Raw genomic sequence first — 27,821 nt, 5'->3', positions numbered from 1 at the left:
ACAGCTTCCTTCAAAAGACTTTGAGGGTATTTTAGGAATGTACTTCTGGTTTCAAAATAACTTGCTCATCCTTATAAATAGAAAGAAGCTTCACACTTTTATAAAGCATTCTGTTACTGTTCTTCTTTGCCCTGCAATAAAACTCACTAAAGCAATCTCACAACTAAATATGTAAATTTATCTTTACATCCCCACAGAGCTCTAACAGCAGACTTAGATACAAGCTCAAAGTTTTATTACCTCAAATATATATTTAGGGGTTTTTAAATTAGTGCCAGCCTACAATGAAATATTTTAGATCAACATCTTGACTTGTGGACTACACAACTGTAACACATATCTGTAAGTGGGAGCTAGTTGCCAGATTAAATATGGGCTGGTAATGGTTGCTGACAGACCAAAAGGGAGGCATGTGCTGAGCTGCATCAAAAGCAGTGGGACAAGCAGGACAGAGCGGGGATTCTGCCCTTGTGCTCTGCTGAGACCCCACCTACAGCACTGGGTGCACCCAGTATAAGAGGGACATGAAGCTGCTAGAGAGGGTGCAGAGGAGGCCACAAAGATGATCAGAGGGCTCCAGAACCTCCCCTGTGAGGACAGGCTAAGAGAGTTGAGGCTGTTCAGACTGGAGAAGAGAAGGCTCCAGGAAGACCTTAGAGCAACTGTCCAGTATGTGACGGTGGCTGCGAGAAAGCCTGAGAGGGACTTTCTACAAGGGCTTGGAGCAATAGGATGAGAAGGAATGGATAAAAGCTTGAGATTAGAAAGAGATTCTTGACAGTGTGAGTGGTGAGACCCTGAATAGGTTGCCCAGGGAGGCTGTGAATGCCCCCTCCCTGAAGATGTTCAAGGCCAGGTCAGATAAGGCCTTGAGCAACCTGAGTTAGTGGGAGGTGTCCCTGCCCATGGCAGAGGGGTTGGAACTGGATGATCTTTGAGGTCCCTTCCAACCTAAACCAGCCTATGAATCTGTGCAACAAACAAAGCTTTTATTTCTTCCCTTGAAAAGTCTTCTAAAAAATAAAATTCCCCACACATGATGTGCACATAGACTGGGAAGTAAGCTTTTTTCCTTCTCACTAACAGATTTTCTGACACTGCTTGTCACTTTCAAATACAAGATTATACAGTAACTCTACTGTACTTTTGACCACTCTGATGGACTAAGCAGAGGCCAAAAGAGGTTTATTCAGCATTAACCAGTTTTATTTTCAGTGCCAGGAAAGCAGATGGAAGAATTAGATGCACAACTGAAAATTTCTCAATCATTTTATTTCACAACCTAGTGTAGAAAACTTCAACATACAAAAAAAAAAAATAAAGAAAAGAAAAAACCACATCAAAATCAACAAACAAAAAACCAGAAGCAAACTAAACCCAAACCTCTTTTTACACTTTGTTTTCCCAGAAAGCTTTACCTAGAGGCTCAGAAGCAGTAAACATTCAGCCTATTTAAAATGGGACTCAGAACAATCTTCATACCTGCAGTCTGCAGAATTATGAATCAAACTGATTGTGATGCCTCCTTAGAAATGGTTTAGATTGCTGTAAGCAGTGGTGGCTGTGGGGCTTGTTTTCCTTTTGTGTTTTTCTCTTTTCAGTATCTAGTTCACTTGGAAGATCACAATCAAGTCTTGGTTATATTTCTTCAGTGAAGTAAATATGTTTACTTGTTCGCTGGGTCTTTTCAAGTCTTATTCTTTCAGCTTTGGCAATCAACTGCAAAGACAACCAAAAAATGGTAGAAAAGGTTAGAGGAAAAATATATTGTGCTTTTACCTCACAGTTATGACCATATTATTAACTGATTTATCAAGATTCTTAAGAAAAATCTAATCTTTGAACAGCTGAGCTAACCTGTACATCTAACACCATCACTTAAAGCAGCCCTGACAGAATTTCATCTCACTGTTGCCTCAAACCCAGCAAAACCACTGATGCAAAGCTCTTCAGCCTCTGGACTCTGCAAAGCAGCAGCTTTCATTCCATCCCTTCTTCCCTCCCAACATGGTTGAGGAAAACAAAAATCCTCAACTTCAAACATCCCCACAGTCTCATATAGTAAGTTTTAAAAACCCACAAGCCAGCCCTTCTGTTGGATTCGTGCTGTTACTGATGTAAAAACCAGGTCAGACCACAAAAAGAATGCCTTAGGAATATTGTGTCATTTTCTGCACTCAGCAAAGAAACAAAAGCACTGAAATCCAGATGGGGACCATCCTTCAGGCTGGGAAAACAGCACAACATGTATCACAAACCTCTTGAGAATGAATCTCGAGAGCAGTCTGGAAGAACACTGATACTGGAAATCCTTAAATCCAACCCCAGTCTGACCAGGGATTTGGTTGTTTTTAGGTACCTAAATGACTAGGGTACCTGGTTCCAGTAGGAGAAACACTCATATGGAACATAACTAAGCTGCTAATTTCTGACTTCTGGGTATTGTCTTCAGGCTGAAAGCAAAACACTGAGAATAACATCAGAAGCACACTTAGTTTTGAAGCACCCACACTAGAACATTCCCAGATTTCATGGCAGTACTGCAACAAAATCACATTAATACCCAGAAGTAAAGCTATAAGCTTTGCTACCCCGTTGAGATTCAACCATAAGCCACAGCTCATGAGATAACAAACAGCGACAAAACAAAACGCAGGGAACAAGACAGGCTGCCTGATCTGAATACAGGAAGCTGCTCTGATTCCAGGCACATCTCTAATGCACCAGCATCAATCTGCAGCAACTTAACTGCTGGATACTACTAGGAACATGTAAGGTGGTACTGAGGTGAAGGAGCACTTCCTCACCAGGCACTTCAGCAGACAGTTTGTTAGATTTGAAAAGCTTCAAGAATTACACTCCACACTGATGTTCCATGGATGCTGGCTGTGTGCAATGCCTTTTACACCACCAGTCTCAGTGGTACACCCCTCTTTGGCCTACAGCTTAAGTGCAATGCTTAACTTGTTCTCAATAGCATCAGAGCATATGTTCTGATAGAAGCTTTCTCAAACATTCTCCAGAAATAAAATTGATCTAAAAAATGCAACTACAAGTCCCTTGACTGGTACCTAAAAACAACGGGTTACGAGTTAAAGTAACAAGAAGCAAGGAATACAGTGGCTCATTGGTTCAACATATGGAATGGAGAACCACAAACACTGAAAGGAAAGCTTTAAGACATGAATTGCCCAGTTCAGCATCTCAGAACCTGAAAGCGGCCTCAAGGCCATTTCCAGCTAATCAATCCTGTATCAGCACGTATTTGTATGCACACCATTCCTGTCTCCAGACAGGCACCCCGTCCTTCCATAGAGAACCAGGGAAAAGGGCTCATTTGTGCTCTGGTGTGAGACTTCTCAGCGGTGCTCAGAGAGGGAACTGGTCTGCCTTGAAAACACGCAGCCCCCCAGGCACATTAAGAAGGGAATGATGTGGGCTGTGCCCAGGCATTCCCCCTATCCTCCTTTCCCCAGATATTCAGCAAATTATTCCGCCCTTCCCAAATACCCAATTCTCACTTCCTCACCAAATGCCTTTCACTTCTACCACCACTCCCACCCTCTTAAACTTCCTCCTTTCCTCCTGTGAAAGGGGCCCTACAAGGTGTAAAATAGGTTCAGCAGCACCACCTCCCCCAAAAGCCCAGGCCCAAGTGGGAAACGCAGAGGCACTCCTGCCTTTGCTTTATGAACGGGAACATTTAATCAGCCCACAGTTTAAGGCCAGAAACTAATGAGCTGCTTTAGGACTGCAAAAACTGGCACTGAACTAAGGCAACAGCTCTGGAAAGAAGCTTTACAGTTGTATCACTAAATCACGAAGATGGTTTTATTATGCAGGTGAACAAGACAGAGAACATGGATTTGGATGGGGCCATGCACCAATTCATTATTACTGTGAACACAATGAGACCACTGCAGCTATACAGCCTGTGTGAATGGAACTTTTAAGCCTACATTTAAATACGAATTGAAAGAAAGTATAAGATGCTGTCTCTATCATAAAACAACCATTTGTCTATTAGCCATCTTCAAAGAGAGATCTTGTAAGGGATTAAAAGCCTTTAACAGAAGATAATCTCTACAAGGAAGATACACTAATGGCATGTGTTTAATTATGAATCATATTACTTTTTCTCTTTCGTTATGACCTTCAACAGAAGTCAATTTGTACTTTGGAAAATGGTCAAATAAAAGATTAAAACTAATATCAGTGAACAGAGAAGGAAGCATTGTTTTTCTTATTATCTGTCGGTCTATCTGGAACAGAGCCTGTCAAAAAGTGACCACAGGGTTAAGAGTTGCTGACTCCAGGGAGGCATTCTTTTCTGGATGTTTTGCCTCCCAGTGTTAGCATTTAAATAGCATTCACTGAGCTTTGAAGTTAACACCTCCCAGCACTGTAAGGTGATGGGTAAGGGGGAGGAGCAGGAGTTTGCACCCTCACTGCTGCTATTGTTATGCAGAACTGAGACAGTTTACGTTTGCAAGCCTCAATGAGGTACATTACTGGCCAATTTACGCCAGTTTGGACAACAAATACCAACCTTTAAAATAGGAAAAAGACAAACTAGAGAACAGGATACCTCCAAAATGAAGACGAAGGTGCCACTGGCACTTTTTGTTTCAAAAAGTAAAAGTACATTGAGGAAAAAAATACCCGAAGAAAACCCTGACAGTGCTCAGTAAAAGGCTCTAAAGCTGTACAGCTTTCACATTCCCACACTGCTCATGGTAAAGAACAATATATTGAGCCAGTGTAATGTCCATGCTTTTAAGAAAATTAAATCGGTCATTTGGGGAATTTTTTTATGCACACCTTTTGTTTAAAAGAACCAGATTCATGTGCTTGCAAAGGCTGTGAAAGAACACATAAAGCAACAAGACAATACATGCAAAGTATGCCTTCTACAAGGCAAGAGTTTGACCTGTACAACTGTTGCTCCTTCAGGTCAATGTCATCTTTTCAATTACATGGGGAACAAGGAGGAAATTTATGGCACTGAGTATCACTGAGGTGCCTAGGAAACAAAAAGTCTCCAAAGTCACCAGCAAATAATTAAGGTCAGATGATTTTGAAGTTTTGCAAGCACCAGCATAAAGATTCAGGGTAAAGCCAACTCAGAAACCTTATCTGCATCCTGTGAAATAAACCCAGCAATAAAACGGCTGTGAAATACTCTTTGGCTCCTGTCTGTCAGGTAAAGAAGCTAACAAGCTCAATCAAGAACGCTTCTGCCTGGAAGGATCTTCTGGGGCAAGAGTGAGATTGCGGCCTGCAAATTCCTTGTGGCCTGGCTGCATATCAAGGTCAAGGCTGGAAAGGAGTTTCCCTAGATGCAAGGCAGTTTGGGTCTGGAAGTTGCTCAGCTTATGGATGCTTGCAGCAGCATTTTGATTTTTCTGGATCTGAACAGACACACTGGTACACGGACTCTTTACACCAAGAACACACCAGCATTCACACAGAAGTAGATAAACCTGTATAAACCATGAGAGGGAAAAAAAAAATTCATTCTGAAGGAAGCCATTTCCTTTATCATACTAAAGACTAAAGTCCTACACTTTATCACACCAGAGCAAAAAGGAATCCAGCTTAGAAATTAACTTCAAGCCTTCAGTTGTGGAGTTAACTTCCTCCAATTGGCTTCACAAAGGCCAGCCTTGTATTTGGCAACTGGACAGGAAAGCCACACATTCTCTATTTTGTGACTGTGACACCTTGCTCCAAAGTCAGTAGAAAATTATTTAGCTGATTAAATACAGAGCCAAATGTTAAAGTAGCAAAAAATAATACATGAATAAATAAATAGTAAAGCTACACAGAAACAGAGTCATGTTTTCAATCACGTCTGTAGAGGTCAAATCTTTACTTGTAAATTACCTTCTCAGTGCCCCTCTTCTTTTCTCGAGGCTGGTTAAGTTTAGCTTGTCTGTCCACTAAAATCTTCTGCCAGTAACGCTGTTCATGATCACCTTGAAAAATAAATTAACAGCACAACACATTGGTTAATGTATTTAATACAAGAGGGTGCACAGTGTTTCTGCTGTGAGGAGTCTGGGGAGGATTTTTTACCAAGGTAAAAATATTTGTTAGGGAAACCCAACAAATACTTCCTCATCGGTCTTAAATTTCACAGTCAAAGAAGTCATAGAGCAGAGTACCAGCTGCATACACTGAGGTAGGCAAAGAAAAGCTCAACTCTGTCCAAAGAAGCTCAAAGCCGACACCAAGGTTGCTGCTCTGGACAAGTTGAACAGGATCTCGATCAAGTTCCTATGCATTTTATTCATTTCAGGACTGGAATGCCAAATAGCTTTTCCTGAGCAAGGAGTTTTACAAGCTTCAGAACTGAGGAACTATGCAAAGACCACTCTCTACATGTAATTAGCAGAGGCAGCTCAGCTTTTGCTAAGACTTTTACCATAGCACTCAGAGACCCTTTGATTTACCGATGTACTCAAGCTCTGACCAAACTGAAAAAAAAGGAATTACTGAAAAAATGATTGAGATGATTTTGTTTCATCACAGCCATTGTTAGAAGTAAACTCTGGGGACTTCACAGGCCGTTAGGGATGGTTGAACATGGAAGGGAAATGAGAGGAAGTCGTTTTGCAGCTCTTTTGCAGCAAGCAGCAGTTTGCCACTGTTTTGTGCTGCAATCATGGCAATGGGAATTCTGTGACGTAGAGTTTGTCGTGCAGTCTCATGGGAGATCTTCGGTAACAGAGAAGTTTTCCAGTGATGTTGGAGAAGATTCCCAGAAAAAGCTGTTGAATTAATGACTCTGAGAACCATTTGTGCCTATATTTTAACAGCATTTTTTATACATTCTATCACAATAGCACCTAACCGTGACCAGAGAGGTTTAGTATCTTGTCAGATGAAAAGCTCAAGTTCTAAAAGTTCCAAAAAGTAGAGTATTACTGGAAAGGTTTTAGTCCCTGAGCAGAGTGAGTTTTTCCTTATCCTTATTCACTGCATTCACTTTATGCCACCAAGAAAAGCTGAAATCCTTCTGCATTCCTCAGAAGCTTTTCCATTCTCATTTCAATGAGCCAGTCTGAGGGGAAAAAATCTTAAGACTATGAATGGGAAGCTCCCACAATGTAGTACTTACTCCTGATCTACTACTACACTTTTCTATATGGATACAAAACCAGAGGCCTGGTTGTGTACAAAAAGCAAACAGATGGAAAATGCTATAATTCAAGTTCTGGAATGCAGAATGCTCTGGAGACAAAACTATCTCCAAATGATATTAGCAGCATTCAATAAGACTCAAACTTTAATTAACTTTGATATTATTCTGAAGGTTAATGCTTCCATTTTAACTCTTCCTTCTGCAAGCCTTAGTTGACATTAATGGGGGTTTACATCCCTGCATGCATGGAACTGAGCCCTATATGAGGATCTGTGCAGGAGTGTGGAAAACATTTAAATGCACAGATGACCAAATCTCCTTTGGATTGCTTTACCTGAGTTTTGTCCGTTTGTGTGTGTGCGCCTTTGGAATTTTCAGTGCATCTCTAGCATCTAAAAGTTTTATGGATACAATAACAGAATTTGAAAGACTTTCCCACCACACACTTCTACTACCCTGACTTCTATAAAGAGGTCTCTATACACTTGAAAGACTACTCCAACCTAATAAAAGGCAATGCAATTTAGAACAGCAAAGTATTTTCAGAAGCAAAAGCAACACAGGTTAGAATAAATTTCCAAAGTAAATCACTACAAATGTTAGTGCAAATACAAAAAAGGCACTACTCAACCATACATTATTCACCTTCCTGGAAAAAAGGAAGGTTAATTATAAGGCAAGTGCTAAAACCACTGTGAAGGCATCCATGCTGTTAGATCCTTGTCCTGCTATTTCACACACACAAAAAGAAAAAAATCTTCATTTAAAATTCTTTTGCATCCCCAGAACCTTAAATTCATAAAGCTGCAATGTGAATTACGTTCTACAGTCAATTGTCACTAAAAGTGACATCAATCAATCTCAAAAGACAATAATTAAAGTGGTAAAGGCAAGCAAAATTACTTTGCTCTGACGGTGCCATGAAACTCTTGGGTTTTTTCCCCATTTCACTGCAACAGCAAAATGAAAAAAAACCACATAGAAAAAACCTGCTACACAAATGTATCCATAAAGCCATCATGCAATTCAATCCTCTTCACACTACTTAAGTCTTCTCCTGTACTACCATTAACAAAAAGAACAATAGAGAAGTCTTACCAGTGAGAACTTCGAATTTCCAGTTGTTTTTGACCTGTATTTCTTTGTGTGATCTCACAACAGTCTGTGCATCCTCTGGAGTTCTAAAACGGACGTGACATTCTGTGTCTCCCTCCAGCATATCCACATAGGCAGCATCAGCCAGCACTGCTAAAGCATTCTAGCAAGACATGGAACAAAAAAAAAAGAATATCAAATGAGTGATTTTTTACCATTTTTAGAACATTGACATTGTCAAAAAGGTCATGCAGTAGAAAGCAGTAACTGATTTTTTTCATTTGATCTCTTTACAAAGAGTTTTGTATCAATACTTTACACATCTGAATCCTTATTTAAGACCCTACAACATGTTTTTCTCTCCTCCAGCCCTGCAAGAACTTAAAGCAGTTATTTCTTTGCCTAAGAATACTTTTACTAATGCAGCATCAGTAATTACCTATTTATTTCAATACTACATGAACTTTTTTTTTATTAAAGCAAAAGTATGTGTACTACAACACTGAAATATGTTGATCCAACAGACAAAAAAATTCTAACTCAATTCTACGCATAAAATATATAAAAGCGAGTCCAGCCATAGCAGATTATTTGATAAATTAGTAGTAAACCAACCCTATTTGAGAAACGAGCAGTAGTAAGCCAACCCTTCCTATCTTTATAAAGTGACCTCTGCCTGAAAATTCTCCCGGACAGCTGAAGTGTCACACATGCTCTTTCAGAAGTACTTCACTCTTCATACCTGCTGTTAGGGAAATTAGCTAAGACCACACATTCCTAGTCAATTTTGCTCACAGCAGGCAGCTCAAGTAAGATGCTTCTATTCAAGAATTACACCCTGCTTTTAACCCTCCACTACTACAATAGCCTTAAAACAGAATAAAAAAATCAAGTGCCAGTGCTGTTGAGATCATTTGAGAGCCAAACAAAGCTACTTTTCACTCTTAATTCTATTATTCCAAAGTCCTGTTTAAATGGAAAATCAGAACAACTCAAACTTCACTGGAGTTGGCAATGTTATGATCTCTGAGATGTGCCTTAGTAGCAAAATATGGAACTTGAGGTAAAAAGCTGCAACACCAAAATAATATTGAAACTACTCTGGAGAGATCTTCCCAACCTGGGAAATACAAATCAATTCTGGAAGCTTACTGAGGAAAGATCAGCTTAGGTGTGCTGCTTCGTGGCAGCACTTGCTGTGGCAGTCCACAAACATGGGCACAGAGAGATTTTGTAAGTTACATCTTTCCTAACAGCAACTATTTGAGCATGAAAACTCTAGGAAGTGTTCGGTACAGTTTGCAGCTTGCACTGCTGACCTGCAAAAACTGCTGATGAACCCTCAGCTTCTTTCAACTGCAGCTGCATTCTCCACTTAAAGACAGGTCTTTAGAGGGGCATGCATTTGCTTGGTAACACTTTGTTAAATACTTTACTTACCGCTGATTATGAGAACCAAAGATATGGAAAGACTGCCCTAATATTCTGTTCCCTTCTGCTTTGATTATTTTCTCTAAAACTATCCTCAAGATACCTGGAAATGCTAAACTAAGTTTGTTTTCAGCTCTAGCAGGAGGAGTAATCTTACCTCCTGACCACTCTATGTTAAGCTGTGACACAAACTTAACCCAGTGAGGCGCACACTGCAGTCAAATCGGCCCTGAGACCTTACAGCAACAAGTACCACATTCTCTTGGTGTCTCCAGCACTCAGACAACTGCCTGCAAACACACCAAAACTGATAAGACTGATTAAGCTGAAAATCTTATCAGCTAGCTTTCAGTAAGTTTCTCATCTTACTTAGGCTCATGCACACACTAAACTTCACGGGCTTGCAAGCAGACAGTGACTTCAAATGGACTCCCCTGTTACTAAAAAAAAAGAGAATCATCTCAGAGCTCCCCTTTTTGAACCATTCTCTCATTGTCAAAAGTGGTCCGAATATTTATTCCAAAATAGAGTAAAAGTTTCTCAAATTCTTTCCAGTTATTATTCACCTAAATGTACAACTTGTGAAAGAGAAAAAAACATGCCCCTTGTCATGTGCATGGAAAATTCTGTATCCTTTGGAAAATTTTAATACTGCCATTTCAAAAGGACACTCCTTAAGCCTTCTCTTTCTTAAAAGAAAATAGCCTACTACACATGCAGGTTTTTTTTAGGGTTGTTTGGTTCTTTATCTTTTAAACTGAGAAAAAAAGAGCAATTGTCATAGGACAAATACAGACCCCCACCTCAAAAACTGCCTCCAGTTCTGGTGTCCCCAGCATAAGGACAAAGAACTGTTGGAGTGAGGCCAGAGAAGGGCTGAGAGCACCTCTACTATAAGGACTGGCTGAAGGAGCTGGGGTTTTTCAGCCTAGAGAAGGCTCCAGGGGAGACCTTAGAGCTGCCTTCCTGCACCTGAAGGAATCCTATAGGAAAGCCAGAGAGGGACTTTTCATTAGGGTGTCTAGAGATAGGACAAGGGGAGAGAAGGTTTAGACTGCATCTTAGGAAGAAGTTCTTCACTATGAGGGTGGTGAGACTTTGGAATAGGCTGCCCAGAGAGGTCCTGGCTGCCTCCTCCCTGAGAGTGTTCAAGGGCAGGATGGATGAGCCCTGGAGCAGCCAAGTCTAGTTGAGAGGCACCCCTGCCCACAGAGTAGATGATCTCTAAGGTCCCTTCATTCTGTGATGATGAAATAATAATGAAATGAGTGAATGATTTTACTGGAAATCTATTGCTGTCACTCTCACTGAACTGGCAGGTCTGTAATTGTGCTTTTCTTATAAAAAATAACACCACAACAACTATTTTCCCATGCAGACAGTATTTTCTTGTCCCCAAATTCCTGCTAACGGTAAAAACTGCAATAGATTGATAGAGAAGTCTTGATCTGAATTGTTCTATTATGAACAATGTGGCCAGTAGGAAAACAGAAGTTATTCTTCCCCTGTACACAGCACTGGTCAGGCCACACTTTGAGTACTGTGTCCAGTTCTGGGCTCCTCAATTCAAGAGAGATGTTGAGATACTGAAGCGTGTCCAGAGAAGGGCGACAAAGCTGGTGAAAGGCCAAATTCTATGAGGAGAGGCTGAGGGAGCTGGGGGTGTGCAGCCTGCAGAAGAGGAGGCTCAGGGGTGACCTCATTGCTGTCTGCAACTACCTAAAGGGAGGTTGTAGCCAGGTGGGGATTGACCTCTTCTGCCAGGCAACCAGCAACAGAACAAGGGGACACAGTCTCAAGTTGTGCTGGGGAAGGTATAGGTTGAGTGTTAGGAGGAAATTATTCCCAGAGAGAGTGATTTGCCAATTTGCCATTGGAATGGGCTGCCAGGGAGGTGGTGCAGTCGCCGACCCTGGAGGTTTTCAAAAAAAGCCTGGCTGAGGCACTTAGTGCCATGGTCTAATTGACTGGCCAGGGCTGGGTGCTAGGTTGGACTGGATGATCTTGGAGGTCTCTTCCAACCTGGTTGATTCTGTGGTTCTATGACTGGCACAATGACAAACACGGAGCATTGCACACACTTGGTCCTTCACTTCTCTTTTTTCACTAGAAAAAAGAGCATGCTCTAGAGCACTATTTATTTTCAGTGTAAACTTGACATTGCAGCACTCTAAACGCTAATTATTTTGCTCTGTAACATCCTCTTTAATTTATTTTGCCGTTGTAAAATCTGCTGTTAACAATACTAGAGAAGAATCAGTATACAGCCATCGGCCAAATGAAAAAACAACAAACTTAAAAAACAGTAAGACTTGTTTTCATGGTATTCCATATTCAAAACATTTCAGGGGCAGTGTAAGAGGAAAGACTAACAGCTACCCTGAGGTTACAAAGGCATTACCTTGATCTGCTTCCTGCCCGGCAGGGGCTCAGTGCTAATGATCTTCACAATCACTCCACTCACAAAGCGGGGCCCCATTGTGTTGGCCTTGGCAGGGTGGGCACAGTCCTCACTGGTGGCTGGGCAGTTTGAAAATGAGGAAAAGGAAAAAAAAGAGAAGCAAAGCTCAATGAATTATTTGGACAAAGTAAAGACGGTATTAAAGCACATAAGCAAAATTATTTACACAAGATATGAAAGAAGTATAAAATATTGGTACTGCAGATTAAAAAAAACCACACACACACAAATTAATCTAAAAATCAAGAAAAAGAAAACAGCCCCCAGAAAAGAGTCCTAAGACGTTTTTACAGCCCCAAAGGTCTTAGAAGACTATTTTTTCATTCTATTCATTTTGATTTAAATTCATAGTTGAATTCTTCATTCTACATTGATTAAAAATAAGGCACTGAAATGTCAGTATGAGAAGCAGTGAAGGATCCAGAGCAGGAGAAAAAAAAAAAACAGGCAAATTTATATCTGAAAAATGTAGAAATGTAACAAACTTTCTTTAACCACAAATCTGACAAAACTCCATTGCAAGCCATTTTTTTGAATAGCTTAGAAAACCTGCTGCAGGTATAAACTTAAGCAAACTTAAGCAAACCAGGCCTGAGTTAATTAATCAGGAAAGCTGAGTCTTGATTTACTGCTCTGTGGCTTTTATGATAACAATTACTTGAAAAGACCTTTAAGTTTAAGAAGATGGAATATGCTGAAATGACTTGTTTAGACTTTACTTAGAAAATTCCTTAGTCCCAAATGTATTTAAATGAGAGAGAGCTGCTTTTAATAATATTTAGTGAAATAAAACATCAGCATTATAAAAAGCAAAACCCATTAGGAGTGTTTCTGGAGGAACAGGGTCTTAAATCACTTATGTCTGTGTACTGGAACCATGAAGAACACAAGAGAAAACCCATCACAAGCAGGATTGGAGTCATCATTTTCTGACTGAAGCTTTTTCTACGCACCAGACTCAGTGTCCATCTCTGCCACAGACTCAGTTTTGATTTGTGACATTGCTTTCTTTAAGGAGGCCATGCTGGCTTTTTGAAGGGACAAATATTCTTGCTTCAAATCCATCCATTCGGTCCTGTAAGAGGCAACAGGAGCATAGCATGTCAGTTTAAAATGAGAAAATAACCTTTGGAACCAAAAGGATGAAAACTCAGTTTACAAGTAGTTTCAGCTGAACTTGGTGAGCAGTACAGGCTGGGTTTGCCATCAGAGATCTCCCTGCACTTAAACCAAATTTAGCCTTGTCTATACCCGAGTGTTTTTTATTCCTTTCTTCAGTTTTTAGTACCCCAGGCCTAGCATTCAGGTAGTGACTCCCTAATTTGTTTTACATACTCAGGAAGCATATAAAACTGCATGGTAAACTATGTTTTCCACTCCCCAGACCACAAGCACCAAATTCAGGGTTAATTCAGAGACAGTGAACTCTGAATTCACTGAATTAGCTCAGTGAACCCACTCCTGTGTTACTATACTAAGAATCAGTCATTTATTTTTTAGGAGGAAAAAAAAAATCATTGATGGAAAATCAACAACTGGTTAAACTCACCAAAACCCCACTGAGATAAGAACATTCCTTACTATTCAAATGCATTTTGGTTAAAAAATACCACCACATGGAAGCAATTTATATATTTACATACATTTAACATGGAGATGTTTCTGCAAACAGCCAGAGCTTTGCTCCACAGCAACACAATGCCTATAGTGCCACTGTGAGAACGACTCATTGTTACCCTAATCTGTGCTATCAAACAAGCTGATAGAGGATTTTTAAAGAGGAGGATATCTTGTGGTAATGGTTTTAGCTGTTAACACTGACAACTGTATACTTCAAAAAAAAGCATCCAGACTCACCCAGGATCATACATTCTCAGCAGAGCAAAGACATTAAAATAACAAAAGACCAACCTAATGATTCTTAGAGATAAAAAGGCAACACCATTCCTTAGCAAGGTATGGTATAAATACAAGCCGAAGGAAGTCCTGGTAGTTAACTTGACTCGAAGGAAGAGAAGAGCATGGAGAATGAGACAGGCAAGTATTTGAAATGCTTATGCTCTTTTAAAACTGATTTTTTTTGGTCCTCTCTGCTACACTTAACTAAAATCTAAAACTTTCTATTTGCTGCAGTGGTCTCAGAATCTCGGTGGAAAGGGAGAATGCATCGTTGATAACTCCGGCTTACTTTATTTTTGAAATAATCATTTTTGTGTGGACCCCTTTTACTTTAACATGGAGGTGCTTTCTGTGATTTAAACAAAGTAAGTGCTTCCATGTTTTAGTAGAGGTGAATCCTGATCGCAATACTGAAAAACTTTCCAGGATTTGGCGCTCTTTTTATTTTTTTTTTTTTGCCTTTACACTTCAAGCTGGATGATTTTCACATCCAGGAAAAAAAAAACCCGGAGGATTTAGGCTGCAAGCAGTTGAAGACGCTCTTCTCCAACAAGAACAAGACAACTGAACAGGACAACTTTTCAGTGGCCTGCATTTGTTTGAAATACTTGAATCAATATTTGAATTTTAAAAGGAGCTCCCTTTGCTTTAACATGGAGGTACCTGCTGCCTACAAAAGTAAGTGCTTCCATGTTTCAGTGGCGGTGGATCCTGAAGTTCTTGGCTGTTTCAGGCTCAGAAGCCTACTTTCAGTAACAGATACCTGCATGAGTTTATTGTTGCATTATCAGCACTCCTGTTTAATTTTTGAAGGTTTTTTTTCCTCCACTTAAGGATCCCCAGAACTTAAATGTGGATGTACTTGCTTCACACCTGAATAGTAAGTGCTTCCATGTTTTGGTGTTGGTGAATCCTATTTTCCTCAACTGAAAATGTTTTCCAGTTCCTAGGAAGAGCACGAGTGGTCTCTGTCAGACAATAAAGCACAGTTTTGCTATCACGTATAGCACAGGATGGCAAGGACCCCCTCGACTTTAACATGGAGGTACTTGCTGGATGTCTAAAAAGTAAGTGCTTCCATGTTTTAGTTGTGGTGACTCCTAAAAGCCCAACGGTTACATGGCTATTTGTCAAGCTTCTGGAATAACATCGTTTGGACCAGGAGCCAGCTGCAAATTGGGTATTTGCAGTTGCTGAAACTGCACACAGCAACAATTATGCCAGACTTATAACTGGTATTTGAATCTTTTCAGCTACAGGCTAATACTGTTGCTAATCTGCAACTCTGTTGTATAAAGTACTGGAATTGCACTTTAGCAATGGTGATGGACTGTCAGACACGCAAGGATTTAAAACACATGCAGTAAAATATTGCAAATGTTGGGAATATCACAAGGATTGCTGATAAACCTGCTAAGAAATAATAAAGATTCAATAAAGTATGTAAAACTTAAGACAGCTGCGTGGTCTAGGAAAACATTTTTACACATACCTGAGGTTTTAAACAAAGGCAAAAAGCTGTCTGGTCAAGTAAAAGCCAAAAGATGAACTTCACTACTGGTTTGACAATTGAAGCTGCAACATAAATTCACACAACTTGAGGCTACCCCAGCCCATATCTAATCTAGGCAGTGGATAATAAAATGGAGTAAGGTGGAGCGCAGCTGTCCTTTCTTTGTGTGCATTATCAGAACCTCTTTAGATATCCTTTTTTAAGAAGCCAGTTTCCATTAATGCTGAAAAAAAAACCCCAGTTACTAGGTATCCCCCATCCACCAGGTACCAGAACCTGGTCACACAGCTGTTTCGTAACCTACTTGGAGAGTACTCTGAGAGGAATGACTTCTTCACCCATTTTGTGCCTTTCTTTGTGCTTTTTCTTGTGTTTCCTTTTAGATTTTGAAAGGGATGTGTCTTTTTTATCTTTGTCCTCTTCTGCAGAAATGTCTGTATTAAACATAAACAACACATTTTTAGTTACAGCAGTGACAGACACCACAGAAAAAAGTTTAAGATTGATTTGCTGATTCAAATCTCTATGTAGACCCTTTCCCAGAAATAGGAGCCTACTCTAGTTCACTTAACTACCTGAGCGCAGCCTCTAATCATGGGTTCTTGTCACAACCCACGTGTGATTTCAAAGCAGCTTTTAATCCCATCTGTTGCTTTTCTTTTTCCTTATCTCATGTATTATTGCTCTGCATTTTAATCTTATCTAGATTCTTGTACTGTCACCATTTGCCAAGGCTGACTCCGTATTTCAGTGAAGTTCTTTGTGAACTTTTTACTTCTGATGAGATTTACCTGCTTCAGTGTTAAAAGTTCTTCCCTATTCTCCAGGCAGTTTGTCTCCTTGGAATGACTCATCACAAGGTTTACATTTAATTGCAGGGAAGATCACTTCTTAAACTGACCTTGTTATATGCCCTCCACCACATCGACCATTTTTCACCTCCTGTCTCAACCAGAACCACCAGTTAAGTCTGCAGCCTTTCAAAGACACGAATTCAGTGTCTGAATCCTTCACCAGCACTTTACTGCAAATAACAAACTGGCCTCGGCAAGTCACTTTGTAATTACACAGCTGACACTTCCCTTGTTGCTTAGTTGCTCCTCATCCTCTAGCATACTAAAATCACAATTCATTTGTAGGCCCCTGCAAAACAATTTCACCTGCAAAGAATGCAGTTTCTGTAACTCAAGCTTTTCTCCTTGTCCCTCATAAGCCTTCCAATCTGAAAGATCTGCCATTTGATTTAATTTGTGGAAATGACAATAAAACAGGCAAAAAATTACCATTGGATTCCTTTGGAGCTTCCGTGGTTTCCTCTTCTACAGGCTGAACTTCATGCTTTGGAACAGTTTTCTTGACTTTGGGAGTTGATGCCTCACCATCTCCAGAGCTGGTTCTTTTTCTCTTCCCAGGCCTGCTTTCCCAAGGTGCCTCTGAGCTCTCCGTTCTGTCCCATTTTCTTTTTTCTTTCCTCGAGGGCTGCCTGTGAGTCTCAGTCCCCTCCATTTCTGAACATTCTGACAAAGTCCTGTGTCGTTTTGACTTGGGTACTTGCTCTATTGTAGTGTTTGTGTTTGATTCCTTTGTCTCTGCAGCTGCCTGTCCGTGGCTCTCTTTCTTAATTTTGGATTTCTTTTTTTTCTTCTTTTTCTTCTCTTCTGTATTAAAAGCACAATATTTTAATCTGGCAATGATTATAAACTAGATTAGATTAACTGACCTAAGTCAACAATCACAATACCACATGCAAAGTTCTTACTAGCCAGTTTAAGCAGAAGAGAAATAAGACTCAGTCCCACAAAGAAAGATCTCTGGGTCACAAGTGACTGAAGTACTTACTCTCAGATGACAAGCTAGACGTCTTCCCTTCTCCCTTAGCAAATGCAGGTTTTATGTCATCCTTCACTTGGTTTTCAGAAGAGACATTTTCCTCTTTCCAGGCCAAAAAAAAGGCAAAAAAAAGGGGGGAAAAACATTCAGAATAAAAAGGAGATATTCAGAGCATTAAATGCATCACAATATTTATGTAATAAACAACTATTGGCCTTCTAAATTAAAGAATAAACATAACTGATTTTCAGTACTGTCTACTTGCTTCAAAGTTCTATGAGGCAGGAGGCAGCATAAACTTCAGTGGGTTTAAAGCATGGCTTTTAAAAAAAAGCACAGTTAAATGGTTTTTTTGGTCATAGCAAAGGATTAGTAATAACAGTGAGGCATAGGATTCATCATCATGCTCATGAAAAAGCCAGGAAGATGCCTGAAGTCTGGAAAATTGCAATATAAATCAGAACTGGGGAAAAATGTTTCAGTGATCAAAGCTGCATCATTATTCTGTGATGCTGCTTTGTAAGTTGTAGCAGATTGTATTAACAGGAAACATGTTCAGCTGTCATCTCAGGACTCTTTTCTCAGGTTTTTATGAGAAATTATGAATCATGAAAAGTGCAAATACTCTGTGAAAAGTTTGTTCCACTAAGTACTGCTCTGCTCAAAAGCAAGCAATCCAAAGAGGAAGAAAGGCAAACCCCCACTCTTTTTATAGTTCTCTCAATAGAAATTGCAGCAGAGAGAAGAATACCACAAGGTTTGCTCTGAAATATGATCACAAACTGAGCAGAACTAAGGTTTTAAGTCTGATTTTGCTCATGCATCTGGATCTTTTCTCTTCAATACCAGGCATTTTCAAAATCTAAATGCTTAGATGCAAACAGCAATATGCATTTTATTTTTATAGTGAGATTAGACTGCAGTATCACACCAGCTCAAAAGCCTTTCTTCAGAAGCTGGGGCACAAACCAGTTTGTTTCCTGATCATGGCAACTTAACACTTACCTACCACAGTGCTGTCACTTGTATTGAGTGTAGGAATAGGCTTATTCTTTATTGTTTTGGGGAAAATCCCAGGTTTCCGTGGTGCTTCTTCTGGTGGATTATTTAAAAACTGCATAAATAAATATAGATTACAATTCACAAACCATTCCTAAACAATCTATTTTAACAAATCAACATCCAAGTTAAAATCAACAGTCCTCATAGCCCATAACAACTCCAGAGGTGTACACCTTGTTCTTTCAGAACACTTTTATTTTGGTGTTTGCTTTTACCGTGCAGAGCTTGCTTGATTTCACATTGTTAGTGTGGTGTCTTTACATCTGTTACCATTGCAACATGGAAACAGAACTGGTTTTACGGTTTCAAATCACATTTGAAGTTCTAGGCTGCATTAAGGGGAGTGTGGCCAGCAGGGCAAGAGAGGGGATCCTGCCACTTAACTGTTCTTGTGAGACCTGACTTTGAATACTTGCTCCAGTTCCGGTGTCCCCAGCATAAGGACACACAGCTGTTGGAGTGAGGCCAGAGAAGGGGCACAAAGGTGATCCAAGGGCTGAGAGCACCTCTGCTACGAGGACAGGCTGAGGGAGTTGGGGTTGTTCATCCTGGACAAGGTAAGACTCCAGAGGGACTCTAGAGCTGCTTTCTAACACCAGAAGGGATCCTACAGGAAGGCTGCAAAGGGATTTTTCCTGAGGGTGTCTAGAAACAGGACAAGGGGGAACGGCTTGAAGCTGAGGGGTAGAAGGTTTAGACTGGATCTTAGGAAGAAGCTCTTCAGTATGCTCAGGGAAGCTCTGGATACCTCCTCTGTGGGGGTGTTCCAAGGCTAGGCTGGATGAGGCCTTGGGTAACCTGGTCTAGTTCAGAGGCATCCCTGCCCATGGTGGGGAGGCTGGAGTAAATTATATCTAAGGTTCCTTCCAACCTAGGGAATAATTCTATGAATCTGTGATTCTGTTCTATGATTTAAATACAGAATATTAGGCACGACCACTCTTGTCTGATGGAATTTCATTGCCACCGTTTTGTGAGAGAGAGAGAGATCTCAATTTCCCTACAGGATGTCAAAAGTGACCAACTAAATTATTCCCTAAAATGCCCACAAAGCTTCTACCAAGTCTCCAGGTTAACATTAAATTTATACTTTAACTGTAGAAGTGACTGGAGGTCTGGGGGTAGGTGACAGGAACATAAGGGCTGCTGAACTAAGTGTCTAAATTAGGGTATTTTAGGAATTATTTTTTTTGCTGTAGGTGAACTAGTAAAGACTACAGCATCCCCATCACACAGGAAGAAGGTTGAGAAACCAGAGGCACCACTACTCACCTCAATAGCTTTCTCTGCTTGCTCTTTAGTTTCAAACTCAACAAAAGCAAACCCCTTTGGATCACCAGTGCTTCTGTACCGGGGCATGCTGATGTAAACTACATTACCACACTTCCCAAACACCCGCTCAATCCAGCTGTGATTGACATTTTTTGGCAGCAGCTCCTGAAAAAAACAAAGAAAGTAAATGTCATTTTCTCACTAATGCATTACTGTGGTATTGAGATGTTTCACTACAAGCAACAGCAGCCAGACACCTGCCTAGCTCCTCCCAGTGTTAACAAAAATATTGACATATATTTTTGGTATCAGAAATCTTATTTACTGCATTAAGTATACACAAGGAAAATCTGTCTTCTAATTCTGGCAAAACTATGTGGCTGCTTGATGTTGGCTTTGTTGGCCTTAATGCAGTAAATAATCCTATGCAATTAGATCATCACTGACAATGCTCAGTGGGATTTGAATTCTTAAAAGAATCAATTAGCAGTTAAGAAGGTTAAAGGGAATTTCCAGAGTCTGAAATAAAGGTCCCTGCCCAACACCAGGCATGTCCCAACCCAATCTTACCACATAGACTGTTCGACTATCCACATCCTTTGGTTGCTCGCCTAGTGGCCGGCGTCTTCGGATTCTAGTCCCTTCTAAATCCAGCTACAAGCAATGAGAAATTCGTATTTTCCATAAGATTACTCTCAATTTCAGTACCACCATCATTATTAGACCAGTATTACCAAACACAGAAGTGAAATATTACATACCTCTACCACAGATGAACTTTTAACTGCTCGAGCTATCAATTTTCCATCAGTAGTCAATTTTTTCATTTTGTTGAAAGAAACAAGCAGGGATATGTCGACATCTAGAGATAAAAAGAAAGGTGGAAGTGATGAAATCATAGTCTAGAAAGCATTAGTTATGTATTCTAATGTGGCAGTAAGACTCTGCTATTATTTTTTGTTAAGTATGTCACCGCACTGCCAAGGATTTCCAGAAAGTTTTTACCATCAAAATTAAAGTTTCAAGTAAACCTATATTTAATTTTCTTTTGTGCCAACCTTTCTCAAAAGGAATTTTGTCCTTTTACCTCTGCACCAATAAGGATTGTCTCTGAAAAGAAAGGAAGAAACCCCCCCTTTCTAAAAGAGTTTTACAATACAAAAACAATTTGCATTGAAAACGTGCCTCTCCTTCAAGTACTTAATTAAGTGTTTAAGACAGCCTTCCCAACACAAAAGAGCCTCTGCTCCTACTTCAGTTGCAGTGAGTCATGCTGCCAAAACCTCGACACAAAATGATGTTGCATTGGTCTTAAGACATCCAAGATCTGGTATCTGTGAAAAACGCAGGCTAAATTTTATTCCTCTGAAGGCCTTTGCTTTGAAACCCATTTGAAGTTCAATATAATTGAAGACTACTCCAAGCAGTCAGCAGGGTCCCCTTTCACACAATGCAGCTGAACACATGTATTGGTTGCAAAAATGCATTCTAGTCACTGGAGCTCATGTGCAAATCACTTTATTTTACAAATGGGTCAATAGTTTCAGAATTAAGCTCAACTTCCTATTCTGAAGTCAAACAAATAATGTCAGAAATTGTCTAAAGGACAAATCTGTGGAGAAAATGCATAGAAAAAAAAAATTGTATCTAACCACAAAGCCAAATGACATTTTAATTTCTGCATATAGCTACCTCACAAACCATGTACTGCACCTCTACTGTTGATTTGTTTCTTTTCTTATTCTTTAAGTTCTATAGTTAAAAAAAAAAGAAACTCAGGTCTCCCAGACAATCCTTCCAGCCCTGGCAGATGCCTCTAACTTGCAGCTGGTAGTAAAGACGAAGTGAACACTAAAGTTTCTATCACCTAGTACCAAGCTCTGCCTCCTGAGCTGCCAACCCTCTCCAGTGTGAAAATAACATCCTTCCCAGGAGCACCCAAGCACCTCAGAGTGACTTGTAACTGTCACCAGTTGCACAGTAAAGAAGGAAGGCAAACATATCTGTTTATTGAAATAAAGTGAATACAAACTTACACCCATCTCTGGACTTTTCAATTTGTTCTCGGAGAAATTTATCTTTGTGGAGATTAACATCACCAAACCAGAAGTCCACTTGTTTTGCTATATCAGCTAGCACCTGTTTAACCCTTGACCTCTTCTTTTTCTCTCTCTCCTTTTTCTGCTCAGTGCTTTCTTCTTCCATGGCTTGGTCTCTCGCAGTTTCAGTCTCCATTCCTGTCATCCTGTCAACTGAAAGTCAAATATAACCTTTGATAAAAATAAAAATAGTCTTATTTTGACAACTAAACAGTCTGATTTTAGTAACTCCACACATCCCCTGCGAGACTGTGCTGTTCATTATTTGTAGTGTAGAAAAACACAAAGCACACAGAAAAGGAGGAAAATTGGGGCATGCAAAAACTGTGTGGTGAAGATTAAGCTGGAACTCGTGTCTCATGGCACCTATTTCTGCCCTTTAGCACCAGAGATTCACTGGAAGGAAAGCTGGCACCAAACTGCAGGTTCTTCAGTTAAAATTTGTACTATTAATTCAGAAAGCCTAGTGAATAGTCTGCCCTCCTTGTTACAGTTCTTACAGCAGCTCTGGATTTCAGCAGCAGCCATGGGATTTACAGTTCAAATTGCTTTTGTGCATCATCATACAAGCAGTGCTATTAAATATATATAAATATATATAAAAGTGAATTCTGTAAAGCACTTGTGCAGGTCACAAAATGTGTTTTAATAATGTAACTTCTCTGTCACCAGAAGACTAAGCTACTTGTCAAAGAGCCTACAAAAACAAAATCTAAAAAGCAATTTCCCTAACATTTTCTTAGACTTGGAAAAAGACAAGGAATAATTTGTTCTCCACTCCCTGTATCTCCCAGTACAAGCCATTAGAAAGAACACACAAAAACCCCAGAGCACCACATACTTCAGAAACTACCCTTTTGAGCAAAGAAAAGCAAAACAGAAAAAAAAAAGAGGCTGGATTATAAAGAAGCCTTTAGAAAATACCGGCCAGAGGATCATGCTCAGCAGGTAAGTATTATAAATCCAGTGACTGCAAACAGGTTATGCTGTCATGCACAGCAGCTGGAGAGCTCACTTGCAAAGCTCACTCCAAATGAGAAGCATCTTTTAATCCTGACCAATAAATAAAATGTAAAGATGCACTCAAGATATTCATAGCAGGGCTGGTGATAGTAAAGGGAATGATTTAAAACCTGTATATTTTATGTCAAAAATGCAAACTATTCACTCCCTCCATCAACTGTCAAGGCCCTACCAAAGAGCAGTAATTCCAAAACCTTCCAGTCCTGCTTCTGAATCCGTTCTAACACATCCTTCCTTGCCCTGTGGCAACCACTGTGTTATGCCTAACCCGACGTTTTTTCCTTTCTCTCACTGCCACTGATTTTAACGGCAAACCAAGCTGTGTTGAAAGCTCAGAATCAGGCCCCCAGAAATAAAGAATGAACTCCAAGGGCAGTGACTTGAACATACAGATTCACCCTGAAAACCAGAAAACCTTTCCAATGCATCAGTTTGGTTCACGTTTCAATTTGCTGTAGAAAGCCAGCCCTTGAAAACTGCCCATCAGCACAGCACTTCACATAAGCAAAACAAAGCGAAGCTGCCAGAAGCAGACAGCTTTTTGAACATGAAATTAACACAAAAATTAAAGTAATTAATGTTAGCAATCACCATATGAAAAGCTTCTCATCACTCTGCCAAGGCTACACAGAAGGACTGAGTACAGCTATCAGAGAGGAAATTCTACAACGGGATGACAAAAATGGAAACGTTCTTCAAATTATTGTGCAAATCAGGCTTCCTTAGCCGGATATCAGTTTCTCTACCTGCTGTGAGCTGCCCACTCTAGATAGTAAAATGTCAACAATTGCCTTAGAAAGACAAGCCAGGTGAAACTCCCGACCGAAGTTCAAGCGCTATTCAAGGCCTCCAGCAAGATACTTACATCAATAATCAGATGAACGATATAGTACTTAGCTGAGGGCTACAGCAGATGGCTTTACCTTTATAAAGCATCATTTTTGGACACTAGAAGTGGCTGAACAATATTAAATGGCCACACTGACACATAATGAATGTGGTTCATGTATAGCAAAGCTTTGTTTTTAGAACCCATCTCAGTGTTTCACTCATTTTGAGTCACTGAGCCCTGGAACTTTCTTTCCAGCAGAGGTTCTCATTCAAGCTTAAAGAAAATCAGCTGTGAACTGTCCTCTGGGCTTCCCTCCCACCCCTCACTTTGTGCTACTTGCTTAGAAACGAAGCTTTAAGAAAATTAGCTTGGAGAAGCTTGGAAACAGAGAAGTAATCTTAGCTACGAATCTGTAACCACAATAAGTACACAATCTTACATTTAGTGGTGAAATAGTCACACCTGAGACAGCATTAAAACTCAGAATTCAAGGAAATACTGTTCAGAAACAACCATGCCAGGAACTCTCAGCACTTGCTCTTTCGGTTGGTATTCCTTAATTTGCAATCACTCTTGCAAACCTCAACTCATCAGTACAAGCAGTGATGCCAAGGGAGACGACAGTCTGTATTTTTGTAGCCTTGCCAACTCCTACTGCCTGCCCCACAGCACTATTCAGTAAAAAAAAGAAATCCATAAGAAAGTAAAAGCACGATGTTAAAAACACTGTTGTTAAAGCAAAATAGCTGCCATCCCCCAGCATCCCTCAAACGAGCCTGATCTAGTTGGAGGTGTTCCTGCTCACTTCAGGGGAGCTGGACAAGAGGACCTTTAAGGATCCTTTCCAACACACTGCAGTTTGTGAAATAAAATCATGTGTGAGTGATACCACGAAAAGGAGACACAGTTAAGCACAAGGAAGAAGATTTAAGAAAGCAAAGATAACGTAAATTAAAAAAAAAAACAAAAAAAAAAACCCCACAACTAACCAAACAGGGCACTTTAAACAGCAAAATGTGGCAAGAGGAGGTGGAAGGAGGAGAAAGAATCATTCTAAATACTTTTTTTTACACTATGAAAATGTTTCCACTTCCTCTTCTAGATATTTATTCCAAAACAAATGCAAGTATTCAGCAAATCTAAAAGAACTTTCAGAGATGCATTCTGCACTGCACCTCAGGTATTCCTCCTCTAATACATGCACAGACACAACTGCAGGAGTTTATGTTCTTATCCTGCCTTGCAACTTTCCCCTATGGAAAGCAAGGTACAGAAGTACAGCACAAATTCTTAACCTAAAACCAGAACCTCCTGCTCTTCTCCCTACTTAAACAGTGAAGCCAACACATCATTTAAAACTTACATTTAAGGCAACCAAAGATGTCCTGAAACCAGCATGATCACAAACAGAAAAGGCTTTGTCTTCGTGTGACAGTGATGGGTGTTAGGGCTGTTTCCAGACTAAGTCTGATCTCACTGTACCAATCCTGCTGTGGCTAAATTTTTCCTCTGTCCTCACAAGACACAACAAGTGGGGGTTTAACAAAATGCAGGCCTGCAGCATAGGACTGCGTGAGATAGCTTCAGTTGTATGAAACAACCGTTCACTGACACCAAAATAACTCTCCTCTGACTTGCCACACAGTCCTCCCTCAGAGCATCTCATTATCACAGGTTCATAGAACGGTTTGGGTTAGAAGTGACCTCAAAAATCATCTAGTTCCAACTCCCCTGCCACGGGCAGGGAACGTCCCACTAGCCCAGGTTGTTCAAAGTCTATGCTAACCTGGCCTTGAACGGCTCCAGGAATGGAACATCTACAACCTCTCCTGGGCAACCTCTTTCAGTGTCTCACCACCCTCTCAGTAAGGAGTTTATTCTTAATCTCCACTCAGTCTCCCCTCTTCCAGCTCAAAGCCATTGCCCCTCATCCTACAAGCCCTTGTCAAAAGTTCCCCTCCAGCCCCCAGCTTTCTTATAGCCCCCCTTCAGGTAAAGGCTGCTATTAGGTTTCCCCAGAGCTTTCTCTTCTCCATGCTGATCAACCCCAGGTCCTTCAACCTGTCCCCACTGGGGAAGGTTCTCCAGTCCCCTGATCACTTTTGTGGCCTCCTCTGGACCCTCTCCAGCAGCTCCATGTCCCTTTTGTGCACCAGAACTGGAGGGAGTGCTGCAGGTGGGGTCTCAGCAGACCAGAGAGGCAGAATTCTCTCCCTGTTCTCCCTGCTTTTGATGCAGCCAGCATACAGCTGCCTGTTGGGCTGCCAGCAAACACTTCTGGCTCATGGTGAGTTTGTCACCAACTAACACCCCCAAGTCCTCCTCTTCCTCCAGGCTGCTCTCCAGCCACTCCTTGTCCAGCCTGGGTTTGTGCTTGGGATTGCCCTAACCTAGTTGTAGGACTTGGCCTCACTTCATGAGGTTGGCTTGGGCCCACCTCTCCAGCCTGTCCAAGTCCCTCTGGACAGCATCCCTTCCTGCTAGCATGTTAAACAGACCACACAGGTTGGTGCCATCAGCAAACTTGCTTAAGGTGCCTCAAATCCACTGTCCATATCACTAACAAAGATGTCAAACAGCACCAGTCTCAGTACCAACCCTCGAGGGGTGCCACTTGTCACTAGTCTCCATTTGGACATTAAGCCATTGACTGCAACTCTCCAAGTGCAGCCATCACATCTCCAAGTGCAGCCAGTGGTCCACCACTCCAAGTCCGAACTTTCCCAGTCTGGTGACCAGGATACCATTCAGAGCAGTGTCAAATGTTTCAGACAAATTCCAGCAGATTACATCAGTTGCTCTTCCCTTATTCGGTGATGCTGTAACTCCATCACCAAAATCCGCCAAGTTCATAGGCATGATTTGCCCTCGGTGAAGCCATATAGTTAACACCAAACACTCTCCACATGCCTTAGCAAAGCCCTCAGGTGCATCAACTCCTGCCTGGTAAGCCAGTTCAACTCCGAGAAGTAAGGTAGTACTTTCTTGTCCTTCGCTGTTGTATTAGTAAATTAAAGTAACTCATTAAGGAGCTGAATAATCAGCAGAGTTAATGATGTGAAGCAGCAGAAACAAGGACTTCGGAGCAGGATCAATGCGGGCACAAAAGCAAGACCTATTAGCCCTGTTAGGAGCTGCATACAGACTGACCCAGAAGCACTGCACGACTGTAGGAGAACCATTTTTTCCACCCCTCAAATGAAGGGAAAAAATAGAACGCAACAGAGATTTCATTAGCCCAAACTTAACCCTTGCTGGTGTAGGCCCTGGCTAAATCCTGGCTCCCAAGAAGGCTGACTGCCATGTATTTGACACCTCACAGGTACTGACCACTGCGGTTTTCAGCACTGCTGCCGACACTGCTCGAGGACCTTGTAATGCAACGTTACGGGTCAGGCCTTAGCCGTGTGAGAACACAACCCCCGCCGGTGCGGCGGCTGCGTTTCACCTGAGGGCAAAGCCACCACAGAGCCCTGCAGGGACACTGAAGGACAACGGCGGTTGGAAACGCTCCGAAAAGACACCACACTCGCCAGAAGCACCGGGAGGGAAAGACGGCCAGAAGCCGAGCACGGTGGGGACGGAGTCAGTATAAATAAGCCTAGAGCACGGTTAAACGGCAGTACCGGCAGGCGACAACCGGAGCCCCACGCAGCCGCTCCCCGCTCTGCCTGAGGGGGCCGGGCACGCGCAGCGCCTCAGCCGCGCAGCGCCTCAGCCGCGCAGCGCCTCAGCCGCGCAGCGCCTCAGCCGCGCAGCGCCTCAGCCGCGCAGCGCCTCAGCCCCGCCGCCGCCGCACGGCGCATGCGCACGACGGTAACGGCGACAGGGAAAGACTGAGGGGGCAGCAGCGCCCCCTGCCTGCGTCGTCCTCACCGCCGGCACCGCCGGCACAACCGCCCTCACCTCAACCGACTGTGCCCCCCCACCCCCCGCCACTCGCCGCTCACCTTCGCGCCAGACCCACCGGAGGAAAGAGGAAGGGGAACTCAGCTAGGCGGCGTCACTGCGGAAACACCAGGCTGAGCCGCCCGCAGCGGGCCCTGCCCCCTTTTCCGCAGCCCCACCGCCGATGTCGGTGTTTGTCGTCGTCAGTCCCGGCGCGACGCGCGACGCCCGCCGGGAGAAAAGCCCCGCGGCACCGCCCGCGCCTGCGC

The 27,821-nt window shown here is 41.6% G+C and overlaps 1 protein-coding gene across 4 annotated transcripts; it reads right to left on the bottom strand.

The window, feature by feature from the left end:
- Positions 1–1,251: 1,251 nt before the first annotated feature.
- LARP7 (La ribonucleoprotein 7, transcriptional regulator) lies at positions 1,252–27,778 on the bottom strand. Of its 4 annotated transcripts, none has more exons than XM_064149781.1 (14): positions 27,615–27,778; positions 21,747–21,980; positions 20,472–20,572; positions 20,281–20,364; positions 19,711–19,875; positions 18,382–18,490; positions 17,386–17,478; positions 16,830–17,204; positions 15,851–15,980; positions 13,088–13,209; positions 12,075–12,193; positions 8,246–8,405; positions 5,887–5,978; positions 1,252–1,719 (listed from the first exon to the last, which is right to left on the bottom strand). In XM_064149781.1, the coding sequence occupies exons 2-14, from the start codon at positions 21,952–21,954 to the stop codon at positions 1,639–1,641; spliced, it is 1,839 nt and encodes a 612-aa protein (XP_064005851.1). In that variant the 5' UTR covers positions 21,955–21,980; positions 27,615–27,778; the 3' UTR covers positions 1,252–1,638. The 4 variants fall into 4 exon arrangements, with proteins under 4 accessions (XP_064005851.1, XP_064005850.1, XP_064005853.1 ...); XM_064149780.1 differs by having other exon boundaries at positions 21,747–21,962; XM_064149783.1 differs by having other exon boundaries at positions 27,632–27,778.
- Positions 27,779–27,821: the final 43 nt, after the last annotated feature.

Source organism: Pogoniulus pusillus, chromosome 10, assembly GCF_015220805.1.
Source record: "Pogoniulus pusillus isolate bPogPus1 chromosome 10, bPogPus1.pri, whole genome shotgun sequence".
NCBI lineage: Eukaryota > Metazoa > Chordata > Aves > Piciformes > Lybiidae > Pogoniulus > Pogoniulus pusillus.
This window is presented reverse-complemented; position numbering and strand designations above follow the sequence as displayed.